General features: G+C 39.5%; 1 protein-coding gene across 1 annotated transcript in view; it reads right to left on the bottom strand.

The window, feature by feature from the left end:
* LOC121089972 (prolyl endopeptidase) overlaps positions 1-23,230 on the bottom strand; it is a 113,874-nt gene that overhangs the window by 83,280 nt on the left and 7,364 nt on the right. Inside the window, exons 3-7 of the mRNA XM_040597829.1 lie at positions 21,488-21,621; positions 18,385-18,515; positions 15,415-15,624; positions 14,079-14,200; positions 395-500 (exon numbers count right to left, since the gene is read on the bottom strand). Coding sequence (XP_040453763.1) covers positions 395-500; positions 14,079-14,200; positions 15,415-15,624; positions 18,385-18,515; positions 21,488-21,621 — 703 coding nt within the window. The remainder of the gene's footprint in view (positions 1-394; positions 501-14,078; positions 14,201-15,414; positions 15,625-18,384; positions 18,516-21,487; positions 21,622-23,230) is intronic.

The raw sequence follows: 23,230 nt of genomic DNA, 5'->3' as shown, positions 1-23,230 counted from the left end.
GTCCTGTCTTCAAAAAAGGAAGAGCAGTACTTGAAAGGAGACACATGTACTTTTAAAAAGTAAAAAAAAAACAACAACAATTTAAACATGGAAAAGTACTAGTGGTGTAGAAAGAAACGGAACACACACTGGCAAGGTTCCTTAAATTATCTCAATTTTTCCTTGCGACCTTTTAAACAAACTGCAGAACTAAGAATGGAGTTTTCCATCTACTGATACATAACAGAAAATGGAACGCTAGCAGAAGCAGTGCATATTTTCTTGTAATTTCTGCATCAGAAGAAACCAGGCTAAACAATATGCATATTTAAATATATATATGTAAACACAGAGTATTTCAAGTCTTACATCGTCTTAAAACAAAGCAAAACTTACAAAGCAAGAAAGCGCATACCTGATATACCCTGAGACTCTGTCTGTAGATCACAGTACCACAGTCTGTTCACTGGATCACAGCCTTCTCTGATAGACAGCAGGACATATCGACCATCGTCTGATACCTGTAACAAGTTACAGAAAAATCAAAGATGAAAATCAAACAGCATTATATGTTTATTCCACTGTGAATTAAAAAAAAATTATGATTATTAAATACATCCCAGCTGAAAATGTGTCTAATGAGTCAGGGTGGCTATCTGCTCCACTGTGGACATCCACGTGCTGCAGGGGCAAAACCTGCTTCCACCATGGTCTTCACCATGGGCTGCAGGGAATCTCTGCTCTATAGAGAAGGCAGAGTTACTGAGTGACTTCTTTCATAGAATCATTTAGGTTGGAAAAGACCTTTCAGATCATCAAGTCCAACTGTTAACACAAGACTGCCAAGTCCACCACTAAACCACGCCTCTAAGCAGCACATCTACACATTTGTTTGAACACTTCCAGGGATGGTGGTTCCACTCCCTCCCTGGTTAGCTTGTTACAGTGCCTCATCACCCTTCCAGTAAAGAAATTTTTCCAAATGTCCAATTTAAACCTCCCCTCGTGCAACTTGAGGCCATTTCCTCTTGTCCTGTTGCTTGTAACCTGGGAGACTGACACCTATCTAAAACCTCCTTTCAGGAAGTTGTAGAGAGCAGTAACGTCCCCCGAGTCTCCTTTTCCTTCAGTCTTTACTGCTAAGGATACCCTTCAGGAATCCCTGAGGCAACAGAGAAAGCCCGGAGAAAGAAGACTTTCCCTTGGTTGAGGAGGGTCATGTTAGAGATCATTTAGGCAAACCTGACACCCGCAAATCCATGGACCCTGATGGGATGCAGCCCCAAGTGCTAGGGGAGCTGGCAGATGTTACTGCTAAGCCACTCTCCATCATCTTTGGAAAGTCATGGAGAACAGGAAAGGTGCCTGAGGACTGGAGGAAAGCCAATGTCACTCCAGGCTTCAAAAAGGACAAGAAAGAGGACGCAGGAAACTACAGGCCAGTCATCTCACCTCCATCCCTGGTCATCTCTAAGGATGTGGAGGAAAAGAAGGTCATCAGGAACAGACAACATGGATTCAGCACGGGAAAGTCATGCCTGACCAACCTAATAGCCTTCTGTGATGGAATGACTGGCTGGGTAGATGAGGAGAGAGTGGTGGCTGTTGTCCACTTTGACTTTGGTAAGGCTTTTGACACTGTCTCATGTAATATCCTCATATGCAAGTTTAGGAAGCGTGGGTTAGATGGGTGGACAGTGAGGTGGGCTGAGAACTGGCTGAATGGCAGAGCTCAGAGGGTTCTGATCAGCAGCACAGCCTGGCTGGAGGCCTGCAGCCAGCAGTGTGCCCCAGGGTCGGTACTGGGACCAGTCCTGCTCAACTGACTCAGCAGTGACCTGGATGAAGGGACAGAATGTGCCCTCAGCAAGCTCACTGGTGATACAGAACTAGGAGTGGCTGACACCCCAGAAGGCAGCACTGCCATCCAGCCAGACCTGGCCAGGCTGGAGAGCTGGGCGGAGAGGAACCCAATGAAGTTCAACCAGGGAAAGTGTAGGGTCCTGCACCTGGGGAGGAATAACCCCACGCACCAGTACAGGCTGGGGGCTGACCTGCTGGGAGGCAGCTCTGTGGAGAAGGACCTGGGAGTTCTGGTGGACAGCAAGCTGCCCATGAGCCAGCAGTGTGTCCTGGTGGCCGAGAAGGCCAGTGGGATCATCCTAGGGTACATAGGAGAAGCATAGCCAGCAGGTTGAGGGAGAATCGTGATTCTTCCCCTCTGCTCTGCCCTGCTGAGGCTGCATCTGCAGTGCTGTGTCCAGTTCTGGGCTCCCCAGTTCAAGAGAGTCAGGGAACCACTGGAGAAGGTCCAGCAGTGGAGTACGAAGATGGTGAGGGGACAGGAACATCTCCCTGATGAGGAAAGGCTGCAAGAGCTGGGGCGGTTTAGCGTGGAGAAGACTGAGAGGGGATCTTATCCATGTCTACAAATATCTGAAGGGCGAGTGTCAAGAGGACGAGGCCAGGTTCTTTTCAGTGGTGCCCAGGGACAGGACAAGGGGCAACAGGCACAAACTGCAACACAAAAAATTCCTTCTGAATATGAGGAAAAGCGTCTTTGCTTTGAGGGTGACAGCCCTGTAACTGGCTGCCCAGAGAGGCTGTGGCTGTGGCTCCTTCTCTGGAGACATTCAAAACCCACCTGGATGCAACTCTGTGCAACCTGCTCTAGGTGAACCTGCTTTAGCAGGGGGTTGGACGAGATGCTCTCCAGAGCCCCTTTCCAACCACGACCATTCTGTGATTCTGTGAACTCTCCTACATCAATTAAAACACAACTTTTTGCAGCTCAATAGAAGTTTCTCAGAAAGCTGTGAGGCAGTCACATCTGGTGATGTAGGTGTCCAGTTTCTCTCTAGTCACTGACTATAATGTCAGCATTCAAACCCAATGTTGAATTGTGCAAGAGCATTTGCTAAGTCATCCATCTTGGTAAAGACACAACAGAGCGACCAGTGGCTTCTGTCCAAAAAATCCTTGAGTTGCTTGTGAAGACATCAAAAATTCTGACTTTCCAAACTTCTTTATCAAGGTGCCAATTCCATGCAAAAGGAAGTTTACCTCCCCTCCCCCAAATCCTGTGGAAATAAATGGAGCCTAGTAGTGACATGAGAAAGACAGTGACATGTATCTCATTGAAAATCAGTAATTTGGGATATACATATCAATTCACATATTTTAAGAGATGCAGAGATGTACTAGAACTGTCCTTGCTCATCAGAGAAAAAACTGTGCTGCTGAAACTGCTAATACCTAAATGAAAAAGGCATTTATCTCAGTCAGGTCTTGATCCCTATGTAAGCACTCTTTTCTTACTGTGTAACCTGTCAGCTAAACTGAAACTACAGAAGAGTTTGTCACCAGCTTCATAGAATGGGCCCTCAGTACATCTGACAGGTCTACATAAACAGACTGTTGCCTCCTCTACATGAGGAGGTCTCCCCGCCACGCTTCCTCTCTCTAGCAACTCCAATACGGTCAGTGTTCGAGCCAGTGAGTATCCTAGACATGCTGAAATCCAGGTTTATCAAATGACTCTAGATTCACGCTCTTGGTGAATTAAGCCCTGTAGGATCTTTTTTGCTGACACATGCGCATCTCTAATACATGCCATCACAGTACTATGTAGAGAGCAGTAGAGTTTAATCAGAGCAATACCTGTTGTTTGAATGGGAAAACCAAGATTTAGTTGCTCACAATATCAGGACAGCAAAACCCACGTCAGCACTTGATATATGGCACACATGCTTGCTCTGCACAGCTGCTCTGTCAACCTATTTTTTAATAGCAAAAGCTGAATATTCACCTACTTAATACTGTTATTCACAGTACAACACAAAATGGAAAAAGCTACCCAAGTTGTAGAGGTTAGCTCTGGATTTTTGGCTGCCTTAAGGTATCTGCCAGAAGTCCATCTCAGAGGTGGAAAAAGGCTGGCAAGTTTAGTCCATCTGAATGATGGTCACTTAATTCACAACAGATTTTCCCTCAAGTTCTCAAGCGATGGAACTAATAAGGTGTGTTTTCTGAGACTAAGCAGTATGAAATTTCTTAGAAACCAACCAAGCCAGTCATTTTAAGGGTACTTTTGCTTATTGTGGCAAACTAAACGATGCTTATGGAGTTTTCATTTTTGCCATTTTCATTAGGTTTACACACACAAAAATCTAATGCTACTGTTAAATTAACATTAAAAGCTACAAGCACATTATACGTTTTCTGATCAAGCTTCATAGTTTGCTTTTGCACATTTATAAATACACACACTAAAATTTCCAAAATGGCATCTGCTGGTTCATAAAGTCATCAATGAATCCTTCTTTCTATTCAGGCTTTGCAAATACACTGTTTCCTGGCAAAGCTTTTGAAAGTGCAAGTCTATCAAAGAAAGGCAGGAAGTAACAAGAAGTCATCAACTTGAAGTTTTCCTCTCTTGACTGAGGTGTTTTCAGCATATTCCAAAATAACCAGATTTTGATGTTTTATTAACACCCGATACAGAAGGCTGTTTTCTAGAATTTAAACACCTAGTCGCAAAATACGAATCTTGCGTTCTGGAAACTTTTCATTTAGCTCTAAACATGTCTTCAAAAAAAATTTGTATGTTCTATTTACTACTTAGATTTACTTTGGTTAATATTTGTAACATTAATGGTGTAAAATATCTGTAGAATTAGTTATGCAAAATAAATTTCAGAAGAATTGCATCCTAACTGTGCTGCTACTCAGAGCCACAGTCCTGAAGACACAAGAAGGGAATTTTGTAGAATACAGAGCAAAATCTCAGTATGTGAACACTAACAAAAAAACCCCAACAATCAAAGACCCCTCAACAACAACAACAAAAAAATAAATCCACAAACCCAAATGAGTGTTTCCAAGTTGTTGAAAAAATGCCTGTACAAAAATACAACTAATTGTGTTACTAGAAAAAGTCCATACAGCTGAAAGTTCACAAGGCAAACAGAACACCTAATATTCCTACTGGACAAAAAAAATTAATAAAAAAATATATGAAACAGGTAAAAAGCTTTAACAGGGCAGCCTGCAAAATTGAGACATTTTGCCACCTCTTTCCAAGATAGGAGTATATTCAGAAACGGAAACAAAGATGAGGTGATCTTTTTTGAAAGAAGCATCTTCAGTATTTTTAGACAAACACTAACTGCAGGTGTCAGTTTTAATTAAACTAGTAACTACAATATGCTGCTTAAACAAGTGCTCGTACTTGTAGAAGCACCAAGTTTCCTTCCTTACCTCGCCAATTCCTCAAACGTGTTAAATTATTGAAAGTGATATATACAAATATAAATTTCAGTTAAACTCAAGAGTATGATACACAAAATTATTTCAGTCATAGTCAGAACCCACATAAACTTGTTCTTTGGTGCTGTGAGTTAACAGCTAACAGAAGACTGCTTGCTTTACCCAAGAAAGAACTTATTCACAAATTTCTGATGAAGTTGTTGCAAAGGCAATTCAGAACCTCTGATCACAGCAAATCTGAGTACATCTAGTGAGTCCTCCACATTCCCAGCTAAACTAGTGAAGAGTTGATAGCAGTTTATGTTTAATTTGAAGTAGGAACTACCAAAGCATATTTTATTGTTGGTAGGATGCCAATTAGGTCTGTCTCTATCACTAAAGTTGTTCTTGCATCCATGAGTTCTACAACCCAAAGGAACTTGACAGAAACAGGACAAGAAACTGCTGACTGCAGCATGCTAAAATGTTTAGTATTATAGTGCAGATTTAGACATTCACATTGCAAAGTTGCAGTTTGATGAGAAAATATTGGCAGCAGTACCTGCTTATATGGTCTCAATCTCTACCTCTTCCTACTACTATGGTTGCTTGTATCCATGGAAGTTCATTCCCCTAGTCATGTCAGTACAAGCATTTACCATTTGCGAGGTAAACCAGACTGGGGAGCTTATCCAGCTGAAAAAAATAATGTGGTTTTTTTTTTAAAAAAAAAAAAGGGGGGGAAAAAAAGAATCCAGGAAAAAGAACCACAATGAAGAGTCCAAGAAGGGAAGAAAAAAAGAAAGAAAAACCCAATAAAAAAGAAAAAGAATGAAGTTGTCCCTCTGCCAGTTTAGTATCTCAGTCAGTTCACTGTGCAGTTGCACAAATGGCTAAGCTAATACACTGCACCAGGCAGCTGGAAACATATATAATAGGAACAGAGATTGCTTAAGGCAGCTCAGATGGCAGTAGTGACGAATGTGTGATCACAGCCTGAACACCACTGACTCTTCTATACTGTAAACAGACAACAGTCTGGGTTTCAGAATGGCAAAAGGAAACAGGATTTCCCAACTATCATCTGGGTTATTCTTATGCTGCTACATCTTCTTCACGAGCTGAACTACAGTCCTTGCTTTTGGCCCACAAACTTACGAACTGAAATTTCACACCAGCGTTTCACTCAAATTTTAGAATGGTTCAGCATAAGGGAGACAGCTGTAATTCAGAACTGACAGCCTGGATCATAAGTAAATTATCCTGGTTTTCCACATCCAAGCTGAAAAGGAAACACATCTCAAAAATTTCTGAGAGATCTGTAATATTCTAGTAAGTGCACATTTCTCTCATTAAAATAACTTCTACCATTTCAAACAAACCCACAAGTAAAAGATAGGGAGGTTATAAAACAACTGAACATCTTAAAATGAAGTTTTGGTCCTGTCAAAATAGGACAGAAGAAATCCTGTAGCCTTTCAGCTGGAGCTTTTAAAAACCTTTAGCATAACAATGACTTTATTGGCATAGCACAGGACTAATCCCTAACTCAGGACTAGTAAAGGAAGCATTATTTCCAAGAGCTGATGCTGGTATACAGTTTGCAGTTTCACTGCTGCCATTCAGTCACTTGGCAATTTTGAATCTGTTTGATCTATTATTTCTGAAATACTTGCTGTGACCATCTTCACACCATACAAACATACAGAAATATTATTACAATAGCTGTGCTCCCAAGTACTAGTCTGTTTAGTCTTTCAAGGATCAAACTCTTCAAGGTAAAATCTTTATAGAGAAGTCTTGGTTTACAGTGGAGTATTTTTTGGCTTTTACTAGTAATTTTCTTTCAATGTTACATGTTCTCTCCATTTTGATGAAAAGTAACCACTGCTTATAAAAACATTAAGAGATGAAGTGGTTTACATGTAAATTCAATATATCAATGAATAGCAAAAGAAAAAATATCTAAAGCCTAATAAGTAACAGGAGTTTTCTAAATACTTAAGATTTTTTTCTTTCATTACAAAATATAGTTAATTCATGATACAAGCCATATAAGGAGCACCAAAGGGTTATGAGTTCTGCATTTATAACAGCAATAACCATCTAGTAGAATCCACAGCAAAAGTGAAATTAAATATTTTTGTCTACTAGCAGCACATTTCAGACCAAAAATTCATACATAATTAAACAACAAAAAAAAAAAAAAAAAAGAAAGAGAATGAATAGGAGAAGGTTGTCAGGTTTTCAGACTTCCTGACTTTATGTATTACTCCTCAACTAAAACTTTAATAGGAGAGACATTAAAGTGCTTTGCTTCCAAGTAAAGTGCATGATAGTAATCCCAGCAAACATTAATGCTAGTTCTTTGAATACTACCTGGGTAGTCGCCACTGCAAAATTCAGGATAAGGAAGAGCTCTCTATTTTTAATTCACAAATAGGAACCCTTTGAGTGCACATTACATTAAGGCAACTATATATACACACATCACTCCTTTTTAAGCTAGCCAATTATAAGTTTTACTACCTTTACTCTTTTTATTATAAAGGTAGAAAAAACCTGATCGTTGTATAATTTGTTTCTGCATACCAAGATATCAAAAAATTAAACAAGTAAAATTCAGCTATTAATATACCTGTGTTGAGGAAAAGAAACTGACTTCTCCTTCAACTGCAGACGTTAACACCATTATAACTTACAACCTGACCTGCATGTGCAGTTATTTTACAAAGTACTGATTCTCATGCACTAGTGCCCTTTGCATATGGAACAATTAAACAGAGTAAATTAATCACATACAAAAAAAAATTAAAAACAAAGCTCACAAAAATCACAGACAGACTCAAAGCTAAATGGTCAAATCACTAACTGGACACTATACCTAGTCAGGGGAACATGAAACTATCCTGAGAAGGCAAGATGGGTGGCAATAAAGATGCAACCATGAAATGTATAGCATCAATAACCAGGAATTAAAAACTCATAGCATCAATAAGCTGCACTTGAACAGTGCTACTTCTTTTTTCAGTATATGCTACATATGTAACAGTTTAAAACCACTCAGAGTGACTGAGTAATTTTTTAATATTTTTTTTTAATATTCATTTAGAAATGTACCCAGTGCCCACAATAAAACAGACTGATGACAGCAGTTACTTCCTAGACTTTAGGTACATGCCGTACGAAGACTTTGGCATTAGCACTACTGAACTTGAACATGACTTGACTAAGAAGAATCTACACGCAAGGAATTTCAGATTGATGAAGACATTACCTGCCTTGCATTAATCAGTATTTTAAAGCTTCCTATCAGACAAGTACAATACTGAACATAAAAACCACAATGCACTTGGCTTCTACAGAGCAAAAAGTAAAAATTTCTGTAGAATTTACTGAAAGATTTAATTAGTAAAGATGACAGCAATTATGCCATGCGAAAAGCCTCAAGTGTTCTAACATCACAGGTGTGCACATGCTCCCATGTCACACAGTTCTGCTTGCACAACAAAGACAACCCACTGCAAACTCCCAGCCTTTCAAATTCAACTTTTATTAACTATTAGAAAAAGCAAAGCTATTTCCTTTCCTAGAAGAGTAAACAGTTTTTTCATTAAATAAAATGATCATGAAGCACCATTTTTTTTAGGGGGGTGGGATTTTTTTGTAATAAAAGGAACATAAAGCTATGTTCTGACATTGTCTTTGCAGCGGTGCCAGAAAGTCACTGAAGCTTGCATATAGCTCCTATCACATTTTATGTTCTAGCAGTCTTTTGAGAAGATGAGGATTGGAGCAAGAACTCCCTTTCGCTAAGTGACCTCTTGCGACTGTCTGCACAGTCCAAGGTCCCTGAAGATGGTACTTTAAGGCCACAAATGCTTGCTTTTGTTTTCTATGCATCATACTGGTTTAATCAACTAGATTCAGAAGCCCTAATGATTGGTGATCACATGAATGCATAATTTCAGGATCAGGTCTAACCGAAACCACTTACTACTTTTTGAGGAGCAGGCCTGACAGACTCTAAGCAGAACATGGACTGGTTATACGTAAATAACATGCTGATCCATCCATTCCTGAAGTCAGAAAAATTGCTCTGAGCGTGAACTCAACTTCCTTTTTCCAGGTGGCTTTTTATACTTGGATTTCAGATACAATGTGCTGGTATAAAGCTCATTTCTATTCTGACCATATCCTTCTGAGCCTCTGCTAAAGCTTGGAGTTGAAGGAGAACTACCAAAGCCAGAGAACTGGGACTTTGACCCTAGATTATTGTGCTTATGACTCTTTCAACTGCAACAGGACATGAGACAGCCTTGATCACAAGAGGAACACAGCAACATGTACACACATATTTATATGCATTCCCTTTCTTAAATCTAGCACAGAGTAAAATCAGTAGCGTTCTGAGGTGACAGACATCACACACTATTTTGCCTGTGGCTTTCAGCTTGCTTTTAATTGCAATGAAAGTACCAAAGCATCAGGAACCTGGCTATGTAAGAGATTACCATCTACCATAGCCCCATGTGCAGCCAGGAAGTTTGCCTGCCTGTCTCTTAATAGTAAAATTCTCCGGACTACCGCCAGAGCTGTAGGAAGACATTCACAGTAGGCTTCTACTCCAGATTCAGCCTTCACAAAGATAGTGTAAGGCTTTAGAAAAATTCCCGCAGCCCTTTTTTTATCCTCCAGTGTGTCTCACTTGAGCAAACTGACAATGTTTTGAGCCCTTCCCGTTCACGCTGCTCACTCTTCCCCTGTGGATGCTCCACTTCCATGTTCCTGAAGTGAAAACACACCATAGACAGCACACATCTGGCACAGCTTACTCTGTGCTCTGAATTTCATTCGCAAGGCCATCTCGCTGGCTGAAAACCACTGATGTTAACTGACAGCTCTAAACATAAAAAAAATTAATAAAATTGTCAACTCAGGGACTGTGCACAGTATTTGTAAAACAGTAACATGAAAAATTGTACTTGTTTTACTGCTGGCAGAATTGGGATGGGAGGGCTCCCCTTACCCTCTCCGTTCTCTCCTCTTTGCATTCCTGACAGTACCATAGGGACTTTTAAGACTACCAACTGTGAACAGCTCTTACATAACTTATTGTTTAACTTTGAGAATATCAGTCTGGCTGTGAAAGAAAGATATGCTCTGTCAGTATGGAGAAGCAGCAAGAACATGCCACTTAAAGAGAGAAGCGTGGAAAACTCCTCTTTTCCCAGAGTAGCTACAACACTGCCAAGGTTTTAAAAATCTTCATACCAGACTGCCCTCTACTGGGATGTTATTCAAAAAAACTCCATCCCTGCTCTTCCCAACTCCCCCACCACCCTAAAATCTGTACCAGAAATATGTATGTTTTGTCTAGACTAATGAAAAGATTTGATAGCCTCTTTTTCAAAACTTATATATCTACCTAAAAATAAACAGATTTTTCTCCCTCACAAGCAATTCATTCAATTGAAGAGTTGGAAATGTATCTACATTTTTATGCCAACACCATTTTCAGCACCACAGATTTTGTTTAAATCAAGCATACTTGAGGCTGGTGTTGAATGTGTAATAAGGAAAAAAACCTGAAGCTGTTTTCTTGCATGTTGTCTTGTAAATGTATTAAGCTGACAAAATTTTACACAACCCTCTTTTGTCCTAATCAGTGACGTAGTTTCTTCTCTCTATTGAAAATACACACCACACCAACTCCCTACAGCACACCTATGATTACTTGTTTTTTTGACATATTATAGCAACTTTATTAGTTTTGCAGTCTCTGAAGGATCTCCTTTTGCCTTGCAAGCAAGGCATTTTTCTCCCTCAACCCAACAGTTGTGAGACCTGCAAATTCTGCTCTAAATCCAAGTATGGAAGTTCAAGCTCTGGTCCCACTATAGAGAAAGGTTTGGTAGTTGAGACTAGACCACCCACACCATAATTCAACTGTCTTCCCTAGAGCTTATGTAAAACGTAAGAGAACCCAAATATCTCTATCTATTTGGCCCAACAAGGCCCTGGAAGATAAAAGCATTCATTTATTAATCTGACAGGAATGCATGGAAGTGGACTTCCATAAAATGTTGAGCTGTGCAAAGCTGTATTTTAAAATAGTTGTGGCAGCATATTAGCCCCAAGTAAAAATATTCAGGACAGTGCCAATAAGCCATATAATTTGATTTTTTACTAATGATATTTCATTTTTCCCCCCATTACTTTGGGGCCTTACACTTTCTCAAACACATACTTCAAGGAAATTGACCAGAAAACTTGTTTGAATGGCCTGAAAATGAGATTTCTGCCTACGGCACAAGGATGAAACCACATTCTGCAATTGCATTGTTTTGGCTTTTTTTTAATTGCAGAACATGTTTTTTCCTAACCATTAAAAATCATTTTTCATTAGTATCAGGATGACAGCACCACATTTTACAGCTAGAGCTCACAGCACAACCTGTTTCAAAGTACTTTCACTTAGATAAGCTCATGATTATGTACCAAGGTTGATCTCTGCTTTACCACTCCTTCTTAGAATAGCATTTCTTCTTAAATACCAACATCTCTGGAAGTTTACGCCTCCTACAGTTCAAGAAAAGAGTTATGGGCAGCCATGTAAACTTATTCAACAAGAACAGAAGAGTAGTGAGGTGTTTCCTACTCACAACCCCCCCCACCTTCCCAATGCTTATGGGGCTGTTTCGATTCCAGTGACTTTAGAAATGACAGCAATGCTAACATTCTATTACTTTCCCATTCTACAGCTAGAGTTAACTACTATCAGTCTCTTCTTCCCACCCCAAAAATCTTTTCATCATTTAATATAAGGGCTATATATCCTCACTAATCACAAAAATTATCCAAGGCATTTAGTATCGGAAAAAAGATACTTCTTTTGCAGTTAAGGCTGTCTCAAGCTTTTCTTTCACAACTGAAGAGCGAGGAGATGCAGGATGGCTGTTTCTGTGCACCCTGGCCCAGCAAACTCTTTGTTAACTCACTGCAAGCACTGTATTATGAATTCTCTTCCATGGTCCTCTTCATACTTGGTTCTGCACTTCTGATCTTTAAATGCTCCAACCCTGCTTCTTCAGGTTAAATAAAGCTCTATTGGTGTGCTATCATCTCAAAGAAGGTTTTGCTACCTATAACACAAGTGTACCTCTACACCTAACACAGAAGACTGCATTTCCACAGGATTTAATACCATCCAAGACTGCAAACTCTCACTACCTTAAAAAGCTGTATAGTCTAACAAATCAGACTGCAACAGCTCTCCCCCACGGAAAAGGAATTTGCCTTCACAACATGTGTAGATGAGCTCGTGAAACTGCAAAGCAATAATAATAATATGCATCACTCATGTGAATCAGTGGATACATCACTACAAGACATCTGTCACCAACAGAAAGCCCATTTATTTACAGAACTAGGGAAAAATAAAGATAACAATTCCCAAATTCCATTTTATTGCCAGTTAAACTCAACAGAACTGTTGAGTTTTTGGACAGGAAAAAAAAAATCCAAAGCCCATTTGCAAGTTTACACTGAAATTCAGGTCAGTTGTTAAAAGTTATGTTTCATGAGTAGATGAGATTATGTAAAAGTTCTGTTTATTCACAGAACCTACAGTTGGTCTGATTTGTATAGAGAAAGCTCAGTGTGGTCACTTTGCTGGGGAGCCCTTCACATTCTCACTCACTGTCTCATTTTTGATCCTACTGTTCAAATTCTTTGAAAGAACCTTTCTTTTCTGGCAGCCCCCAGAGAAGAAACCCCCAACATTTTCATGGGCTGATGTGCTGGAAGTGAGAGAGAAAAGGGAAAAGCATGGAATGACTCAGGGAAAAGTAGTTCTATGAACAGAATACCCCAAATCAGATTAAAAAACGTTTCATATTTATCCAAAGTGTCAGACCAAAAGACACCCTGCATAGAAACAAAATGTACTGACTAAACATAGTGGCTAGGAGACTACGAATTACAACAGGTTTCTATCCACTGGAAAAACATCAGTTCCCTGATAAACAGAATGACCACCATTACATTCCAACAGCACTTAAAACAGTGCACTCAATCAAGCACTGTTAAATCTAATGTGAAGAATAAACCACACACAAATTACAAAACTCAGGGTCTTTTGAATCATTCACGTAAAGAACAGAGCATGGTTACCTATCACTTTGGTTCACTGGGACTTTGCACAATAGAGTAGCAGTTCAACAAAGCAAGCCAAATAAATCAATTCCAGCAGTCACTTGTTCCATCTCCAGTAATACAGTCTACACCATATTTGTGCCGATAAAACTTGTAGGGAAACTTAAAACTCTCCAACTGTGCGCACAGTATTAACAGATTCTAACCTTTATGTCTCCCTTCTTCAAGTAAGTAGAATGGACATATTTCATTTTCAGGAAAGACACCACAAAAATACATAGAAATACAATAAATACATGGCAGGAAGTATCCAGAAATGCTGATCATAGGAATAAGCTTTTTGCACTGGAAGTAAAGGCTGGGGCTCAACATTGACTAAGAAGAAACAAGAACAATGACACATTGTCCCTCAAATGATTCTTCTCTGTCCTGGCATACGTATCAGGCAGAACATCCTCAGCGAAGAAGAAGGGTATGCAATTGTGTCATTACAAGCTTGAGGACTGATTTAAAGCAAACTATAAAGTCTTATTTTCAGCAGTTCTTAATCAGTGATTCTTACTAGTTCAACGGTAAACTCTGCAACACTAATAAAAATGTTTTAACAAAGTGTTTTCTACTTTATACCTACTATCAGCTGTTAGAATCCGAAAAACTGAACATAATGATGACAAGCTTCAAGGTGTTTACCATACCTCAGCTCCACCCATCCATTTTGGTTCATCAGGAAATTCAGCACATAGGATATCTTCTGACTGGTTAGTTCCTAATACATGATAATGCAGTTTTTGGTGCAGATTAGTAGAGGTCTCGGTGCCTAGTGAAACGCAGATATTTAAAACAATTAGTTCTCAAAGAAATCCAACAACCACCAAACAAAACTCTTGGAAATTTCTGTATCCCTTTGCATATAAAGAGTAATTCAGCAGAGAACTAGTAACGGTTTGAGTCTACAACCATTCCGCTTCAAACACACACCCCTCCTCCAAAACAAAAAAACTTCAAACCACACTGCAAACCTGTTCAAACAGTTACCCCTTCCTTTCATTGCTGATAAATCTTCACATTTGAAGAATGTATTATCTTTTCAAGCTTTGCTTTCTAGAAACACTAAATAAGCAAAGAAAAACAACAATCCCTGCTACCCTCTAATGATGTTTGTGCTGCCACTCCACCCTGGCCAACTAAGGACAGATTTATTCCTGATTAACATTCCTAGAAACCTTCATACTTCAACTTGCTAAAAATAAAAAAAAATGTTTTAAAGCACTGTATGAGGTGCTACTTGATTTATTCTTTTCTAATTTTGTTCTTGCAACATTGTCCCACACTTCAGCTGCTGAACTACAAACATGTTTAAAATACACAAGGTGGGTATCCAACTTGCAAATCAGCAGAATGATAGGCTGTAAAATCAAATACAGAGGCAAAATTCAGGCACTCTCCAAGGTTTAATGAAGAGCGCCGCTCCAGAAGAAACTTTTCAGTAGCACTGCTTTATTGTAAGAGCTGCAAAATTTCCTCCCTACTGACTCTCCTCATCAATTTATTCCATTTTGTGTGTTGCTCCTTGAGTTTTGCTAGCATAAACATTTTGTGTTGCTGCACTGTAAACCACAGATGAATTAATCTGGTTGAATAACAAAAACCTTATGCCCTAGATTGCTATTCATCAGGTCAACCTCCCAAGGCAATTCACCTATGCCCACACACACGCATAAGGTGAAAAGATCTAAGCGAGCTGTCACCAGACATCAGATTCCAGTGAGTAACACCCTGTACGAAAGCTAAGTAAATCATCACAGAGAAAAAGTAAAGGACCAGCAAACTTTTAAGAGGAAGACAACAGGATACTCACACTAATCTAGTATAGGCTTGGTTCATACAAGATATAATCCAACTTCTAATTGTATAAACTAGCATAGCTAGTTATTTCAGTATAAACTAGTGCAGCTAATTATTTGTTGCACCAATTTGCTGAAAAGGTAGTTTTGCTTCCACATAGCACACAATTAGTACAGCCATACTTACCATCACTTTTCCCATCTTGTTTTGGATAGCAGTTGTAGAACATGCCTTTCCCATCATGGGTCCATGCCATGCAACTGAATTTAACTCTCTCCAGTGTATCTGGAAGATCCTCAGGACCTTCTACTTTCATAAACTTGATAGTAACCCAATCAGAGCCACTAGAACTCAGGCCATACGCGAAGTATTCACCATCTTCACTGAATGCATAACCTAGGAAATTGGAACCGAACAAGACAAATTAAGAACTAGCATGAGGAATTCATATTTTCAAAAAAGTGTTTGTTAATAATGTTGTGTGGCAAAATTATTTGCTACACACCAGCCAAATCCCTATGAAAGGGAGGCAAAATTGAGCAAGTAGTTAAAACAACTGTGCTCCCTGAACACTAAGAAAAGAGAGTTTATTTTCTAAAAGAGAGTGCAAACAACTACATCTGCTATCATTTGGGATTCACAGCAATTCTCCAGTCTCTGCGGACTTCTCAAGTAGTTCACAGATCTGAGTTTAGGCATGCATACTCAGTAAGTATGTTCCGTAACATCGCTTGTGCCCAACATCTGAATTATCTCTGCTTCCCTGAGGTTGGGAGGAGGAGGTGGAGGCTGAAAATGCACACAGGTAGAGTACTTAAAATGAGACTTCAAGAGAGAAACAGTACCAAAGAAGTCAACAGAAATTGAGACACAAGCAATGCATCCTGAAATAAAGCAAATATTACTTCAATATTTGAGTGATGGAAAACTAGACCCTGTAAAGCCATGAAAACTAAAGTCACTGGAAAAATCTGCTGCCAGCATGCAAATGAATTAATCACCAGTACTCTCAGCTAAGACCTCTGATACATGTGTCACTATCCAAACTGTAAGGAAGACATGATTCTGAAAAAACTTCAAAGAGCTTCCATCGTAGTTGACAGGGATCAAAATCACTCTTGCAAATCAACTCAAGTGAAGAGATTGAATTATCATAGGCTGTACAAATCTAAAAGTAACTACTGAAAAAAAACCCTACAGAAAAGTTGCATTTCATAGAAACTGTAGGTTTGAGAGGCATCACTGTGCCAACCTAACATATTCTCCCACTTAAGAGTGGCCATTCTGTTTCAGAACAAGATTCCGCCTAGCTGTTCTCAGGAGTAACAAGAGATGCCCACAAGAGTAAGAACAATGCAAACACATGTAATATTTCCCTCAAATACTCTTACAACCTCTGACCATTTTTAGCTTGGGAGACTTCTTCCATGAGGTAGTTGGTTAATAATCCTCAATGCTTTTCCCTCCTCCTTAACCTTGTCTTTAAACCCACAGGAAGTTTTTTGCACCACCAACATCCACTGGTAAGGGGTTCTACAGATCTACATCCTGTGGCATGAACCATCACCATCTTTTGTTTGCTTTAGGCTCAACTTCTACTGCGTTCATTTGATAATTCGTCATACGTGTAATAGAAAAAAAAATCATGACTAACCAAGCCCTGTTCACTCTCTCCGTGCGACCGCATGCCACAAATGATTCTGTAGACCTGTATTATATGCCTGCTAAATTGTCCCTTTTCCAAGCTGACTGATCCAGGCACACTCAATTGTTTCTGAGCTTTGCTCCATATCCTTGACTGTTCCTACTGCCCTCCTCTGAACTGTTTTTCAGAACCGGTTTTGAGCAGAGGGGACTGGAACTATACTGAGTATTCAATGCTACTGTATAAACTCCAGGGTTCCTAATATGATGGTGTTTTCTCTTTTGCCCTCTATTTCCTTCTTTATCATTTCCAATATTTGATGTGCTTGTTTGATTACTACTGAGAACCAGGTTGACATTTTCATGGAACTATCAATTACAGGAATTGTTACCAAGCGGTCATGGTCAGTTCAGAGCCCATTCCACCCATTCCTCTGCAAATGAGGTTAGGATTGTTTGTCGCCTGAGCATCATTTAATTTATCTACACAAAGACTTTGACCTGTTGATTTATTGTCCACTCACTATCACTAAGATCTTCCTGCAGCTCTTCAGTCACTCTTCAGCCTTTACCTGGAACAACTTTGTATCGTCACCAAACCCTGCAACCTCACTGCTCACTCCTAATATATGTGAATGTACTGAACAGTGCAAGTCCTGGCACAGTCCCTGACAGAACTCTACTGGTGCTTTCCCCATTGACAACCAATGTTAGTTATTTCTTTCCCTGCCTTTTAATCAATTATTTATCAACACCAGGAGTTTTCCCTCCTGTTCCTTGGTTGTTTCTCTAAGTGCATTTGGAAAGAGACTTTCTATATAAGCTTTTTTGAAATACAGAAACACTGTATGAATCCAATTCCTTACATCCACAATCTAAGGAAGGACAACACTAAAAAAAAAGCCATATTGATTCTTTTCAACCAGGTCACACTTAAAGAAGAAGCCACTAATTCTGTCCTCTGTTTTTATTAACTGGCCTTGAACAGACTTAAAGGACTTCTGGGTTCAAAAGTCTTGCTTCTACAATAAGTCAATAGGGGGTGAGAAAAAAAAAAAAAAAAAAGACACCTAATACGTTAAAGCCCTCATGAAGACAAGTAATTTTGCAATTCACATAAAAGTTAACACTACATTCCTTTACAGTCTCTTACTGTAACTTGCTGGCTTGCGTTAAAGATGCAAAATACAATTTAAAGAGAATTAGTCAAGATAAATACATAAACTTTTTCCCTTGCTATGGACAGCCTCAATATCTGTTCATATTTCAGTGGAAACCTGTCACAGAGTTATGAAAAAAGCCACTGAGAAACTGAACCAAGTTAATTGTGAATACCATGTAGATTTAAAAGTGTTCTTCTGAAACACTATACAAAATCATGTATGCCTACTGTGACAACTTTGATTAAAACAAGCCACTCTAACTATACTTTCATAGGTGATAAGCTGGAAACCATCTCCAACTTCTGCTGAAGACCCACACTTATTCAGCAGAAACTGTTGTCTCACTAACCTCGTAAAGCCACAGTGCCATCATCAGAAAGCTTATTTGGATCAAGAAAAACTTTGGCATCTGCATCCAAGGAGTCTTGTACATATAAAACTCGCTGGTTCTGCAGTCCTGTATTGTAGAAGTGAAAATACCTAAAAGAAAACAAGAGGGAAAAATAAGCAAGAACAACTCAGATTTTCCATTAGGCATGCACAAAAAACTTGTACGACATCATCATGAAATGAATAAAAGACAGATAAATATAAGGGAAACACAAGTTTCACAGTAGAGAAGAAATCATGGTTTCCTCTGTGTCCATCAGGGATTTAACCATCCTCCGTAAGTACCTTTCCCTTCAGTGCAGAGAAAGCCCAGACACCAATTTCTAGGCCTCTAAAAATAAGAGAAGTTTAATCCCAATGTGATATAGATTATATAGAAGAGACTGCCCGATGCATCCAAAACATCTTTTAAAAACAAAAGCTGCATTTGCCACAGCACATTTCAAGCAACACCAAGTATACTATAAACTCTATGTAACTGTCTATGTTAAACAGCTCTGGCAGCCTTAGCATCCTTCTGATCCAAGTCTTAGCACAGGTTCCCACCCACTATGTTTTAAGCTTTGTCACTCATATAGCTGCTTTCAATCTGTATCAGGTGGCAGGCAGATGTGTAAATGAAACAGAACTGAAATTGTTTCACCTGTATTTCCTCATGTCTTTAAAACTATGTGTGTTTTGAAAAAATTATAGGAACAGAGAATTACAGAATTCTCTTTAGCGAGGGTACTCTTGACAACATAAGACACTACAGAGCTCAAAGAAATTGGTAACTATTCTATGTTAATTCATAGGTACTATATGTTTCTTCCTTCACAGGACTTCTGAGTTTTACTACACAAATCCATGACTTAACACATCAAATAGCAGCTTCACCTGGGGGAACAGGGGAATTTATGGAATATTGTTAAAACCTAAACTTAAGTTCACATACTCCCTAAGACTGTCCAGTACTTGGATACAAACACAGGAACCTGGTAAATTCAAAAGCGGTAACTATACTCAAAAAGGCCTGGCTAACAATCTGAACTAGTAATATGTTCAAATACTAACAATAATGTTCAGTGAATGACAAAATCAAAGAAATAGAAGAAAAAGGTAAGTAATTTTCCATTTGACCATGCATTTTCTAGCCAATTTCACTTCTGCAATGCTGGGCAATAAGCTGAGAAGCAAAGGTCAAACAATGTGACAAGACACAGCACCTCCCTGGGCACTCTTCCGCAGATTCTACAGAACAGCTCTTCAGACACTGTCCTTCAGCAGCTATTCTTCAGCAGAAAACTGGAGTAATTAAATTTAAGAATTTCTAAGTCTTATGAGAAGTTTTGATAGTTCTTCAAGTAGAATAGTCTCTCCCCCTGCCCCTTACTAACTGTTACTTAGCTTGGTAGTGGCCTCTTGATCTCTTCAAACACTGTAATACATGGAGTTTTGGTATGATTTTTAAACCACTGTGATTTAAGTTCAGCACATGCCAAGAAATAGGGTAACACTTAGAAAAACTACAAAGATATCTATTAAAATTAAAGTGTCATAAGTCAAAGCACATGAAGCTCCTGGGATAAGTATTCTTCCTAGAGGACAGTCAGCTACATCAAGTTCTATTGGAGACTATATTAATCACTGCCATGAGCACTTCTGCAACATCAAGCCTTATCAGCATTGAAGATAACCACACCCAAGCATGTTCGCACTGCACAGGGAGAATGGATCACAGAATTTTAAGCAGTCAGTGACCAGGCCTGCTCTGCAATCAGATTCAGCATAGTTACATCTGCATGAGCATCACATAAAGCCAATAAGCTTTGCCTGACTCACCTAACAAAGCTTACTTCCCCAGATGCAGCACAGCCCAGCACAGCTCCACTGCTTCTGAGCTTAAACCTCTCACCTCCATATACTGATGTGCTGTGCCACATCAGTGCAATTTAAATCAACATCAGCTTGGGTTCCCTCCCCACAATACAATTTTACAAGACCCCACATAGTACAGACTTTCCGCTCCCTTAGTAACAAGTATCCACACCCTTCTCACAGCATAGGACAGATAAGATTTATGCACAGATATTGAGGGACATCTGCTGCTCTTTAGTTAAGGCAATGAGACATCTGCTCTTTCCTATGGATGACAGTGAAAACATACCTGGCATAGCTGGCTGTCCACTCAACAAGGATCAAAAAATTGAAAACACTAAAAAAGATATTTGCATTTCCCATGATTAAGAATGGCTGGTTTATTGCACTATCTTTTCTTCAACTGCAGAAACAATCCTTAGATGTTACTAAGTCAACCAGCAGTTTCATCCCTTTAGTCCCTTTTGCTAGGGGATTGCTAGTGTTTCTGACAGAGGTCACCTAACTGAGTAGCAGCTGCAGGCTCTAGACCTTGGGTAAGCCACAGAAGCACCATCTCTTTACCCAGCAACAGAATTAAAACAGGGATACAAGTAGGCTAAGTATTGGAATATAGCAGGATTTCATTATTTCTTAAAAAAACGCATCTTTTTGCATCAGTTGCCTTAAGTCCTCCACATGATTTTTCCCCTATCCCCCACAGATACCAGGGATACAGTCATTTTTCACAGGGAATTCCCACTGCTTTTCACTGGCTATGACTAAGTAAAAGTCACACCAGCTGCCCAAAACACGACCAACGTAAGAGCAGTATTTTAGTAAATATTTAGAACAACATGTATACGACATGATGTTTTAAGGATGAGGTGCCTTTAACTATATTGACAGTGACAACCCTGAAAGGAACTCCTCAAAGTTTTACTTTTACAATAGTTATCCAACAAAGTTGTCAGAGTTTTGATAAACTCACAATTCCTCCTATGAAAAGACAAAAGAACAAGAAGATAATGACTGCGAACTGCAGACAGCCAAGCATCTTGTCCTCTGCATCCTGCAACCATAAATATTAACATTGGCTTACTCCTCCTACTTCCCAACTATAAAGGAATAAATACAAATATAATTTATAATTTTTTTTCCTATCTAGTAGTTGCTTTTGACTTGCCTTACATTCGTCACCAACTGCAAAGACACTCCCCACATACCTTTTTCCTTTCTTGAAGTGGCAGCTGTACTTAGGATAATCGTAGAGTTCAGTCATTCGTTCTTTGAACAGTCCTCTGACAGGACACTGCTCGAGAAAGGGTACTGTAAGCTTGTTCTGAGCCTCCACAAATGCCTGAAAGAAAACAATCCCGCAAAAAAAGACATGAACTCAAGCAGAAATGCGTAATTCCTACAGGAAACACTATCTTCTGAAGCAATGCATCACAGACATCCTTCCCCCCCATACAGGTGGTGAAGCGTCACACCTGAAGAGCCTTACATACTTATTCACATTATGCCACAATACTGTGGTAAGACTGATCTTGTATCTTGAATAAAATCTCTGGGGCATGGTTCAGCCACAGACAAGACAGATTCCTGCCATTCCTCTACAAAAAACAAACCAACCCAAACCCCATGCTTTCAAAAACTCTCTTTACATTTGCCTAAATGGCACAAAAAAGCTAACTTACAGTATATACCTAGGAAATACCATCTTCCCACACTTCATCACAAATACATGATACTCCAATACTTTTTGATAAATAAATTAGGAAATGGATAAAGAACAGAGTCCCTTTTGCCCAGACAGGACTATAATTTCAGGGGCTGTGAAGGGCTGGAAGATGAACATCATGTGTATAATCTGTTCATCCTACTGACATAACACATAAGATCAGTCCCAGCCAGTATTTCTTGGCAAGACCAAGTACTATCCACAGATCAGTTCTTAAATTACAAAAGGCAAGAATACCTAATCTCTGAGAACTTTGAGGAGCCTGGTTTCTTTAAAACACTCCACCTCCCAGTCACACACACTTAATGACAGTGGCCAAAACCATTACCATTCCAGCTGTTTGTTAGAGGCTGCCACTCCCATGGTATGCATGGAAAAAACTAGTGTTCCGTTGGCGTTTCACCATCCCTTATTTACAGCACAGTACATTAACGTATAATTAATACCTAAGCACCTTAAGGTGAACCACAGCTGCTAAGAAGCAGACATGTGGGCTTTTCTGTCTCTTAACATGCAGTAGGGAGGACAGGACAGAGTGCAAGTGGCTGTAACTCGCAGGTAGACATGCGATGATGGCTCCATCTCCCACTCTCAGACCCCAGCCTTTCACCTCCAGCCTGAAAACCTGTTCACCTGTCTCTTGCTTAAACAGGTCACCTTCCCAGCTGCTCTGAAAAAGGCTGTTGTTTCTACCCGTCCTGAATCTGCCACACAGCAAGCAGATCAACGAATGATAACATCTGAGCTAGACTTCACTGCAAGGCATGACCAGCAGGAACAGCAGGACTACAATCCCTATTCCACAACTTGTGTTTCACAGTTCTTCAGAAAATCCAGCTGCTATACAAAGTAGCACCTGGTGCACATTTACCAATTACTATCAATGCTTACTCATTTATTAATTCTTAAGGTGAAAAAGAGGAAAGAATAGAACATAAAATTATTTCAGTAGCATTTTACAGACATTTCACATGGCAAGAAGTGAGCAGAAGCAGACACACTCTCCCCCCCATTTGCCAAAGCAGTGCATAGCCAAGAGGTGCATTACATGCCAAGCTGTGTTTTCAGAGACTTGTCAGACCCAAAGGTAAAGGAGGAAGTGCATTAATTATGGTCAATCTCCACTTGAGAGGTATTTGTTCATGCCTAACAAAGCATACAGAAACCGATAAGCTTTAAAAATGTGAGTGCAGAATTCGTGGTGCCCTAAGAGCACTTGGGTAAG

This window comes from Falco naumanni, chromosome 6, assembly GCF_017639655.2.
Source record: "Falco naumanni isolate bFalNau1 chromosome 6, bFalNau1.pat, whole genome shotgun sequence".
In the NCBI taxonomy this organism is placed as follows: Eukaryota; Metazoa; Chordata; class Aves; order Falconiformes; family Falconidae; genus Falco; species Falco naumanni.
The sequence above is the reverse complement of the archived record's forward strand: the minus strand, read 5'-3'. Positions and strand labels throughout refer to the sequence as shown.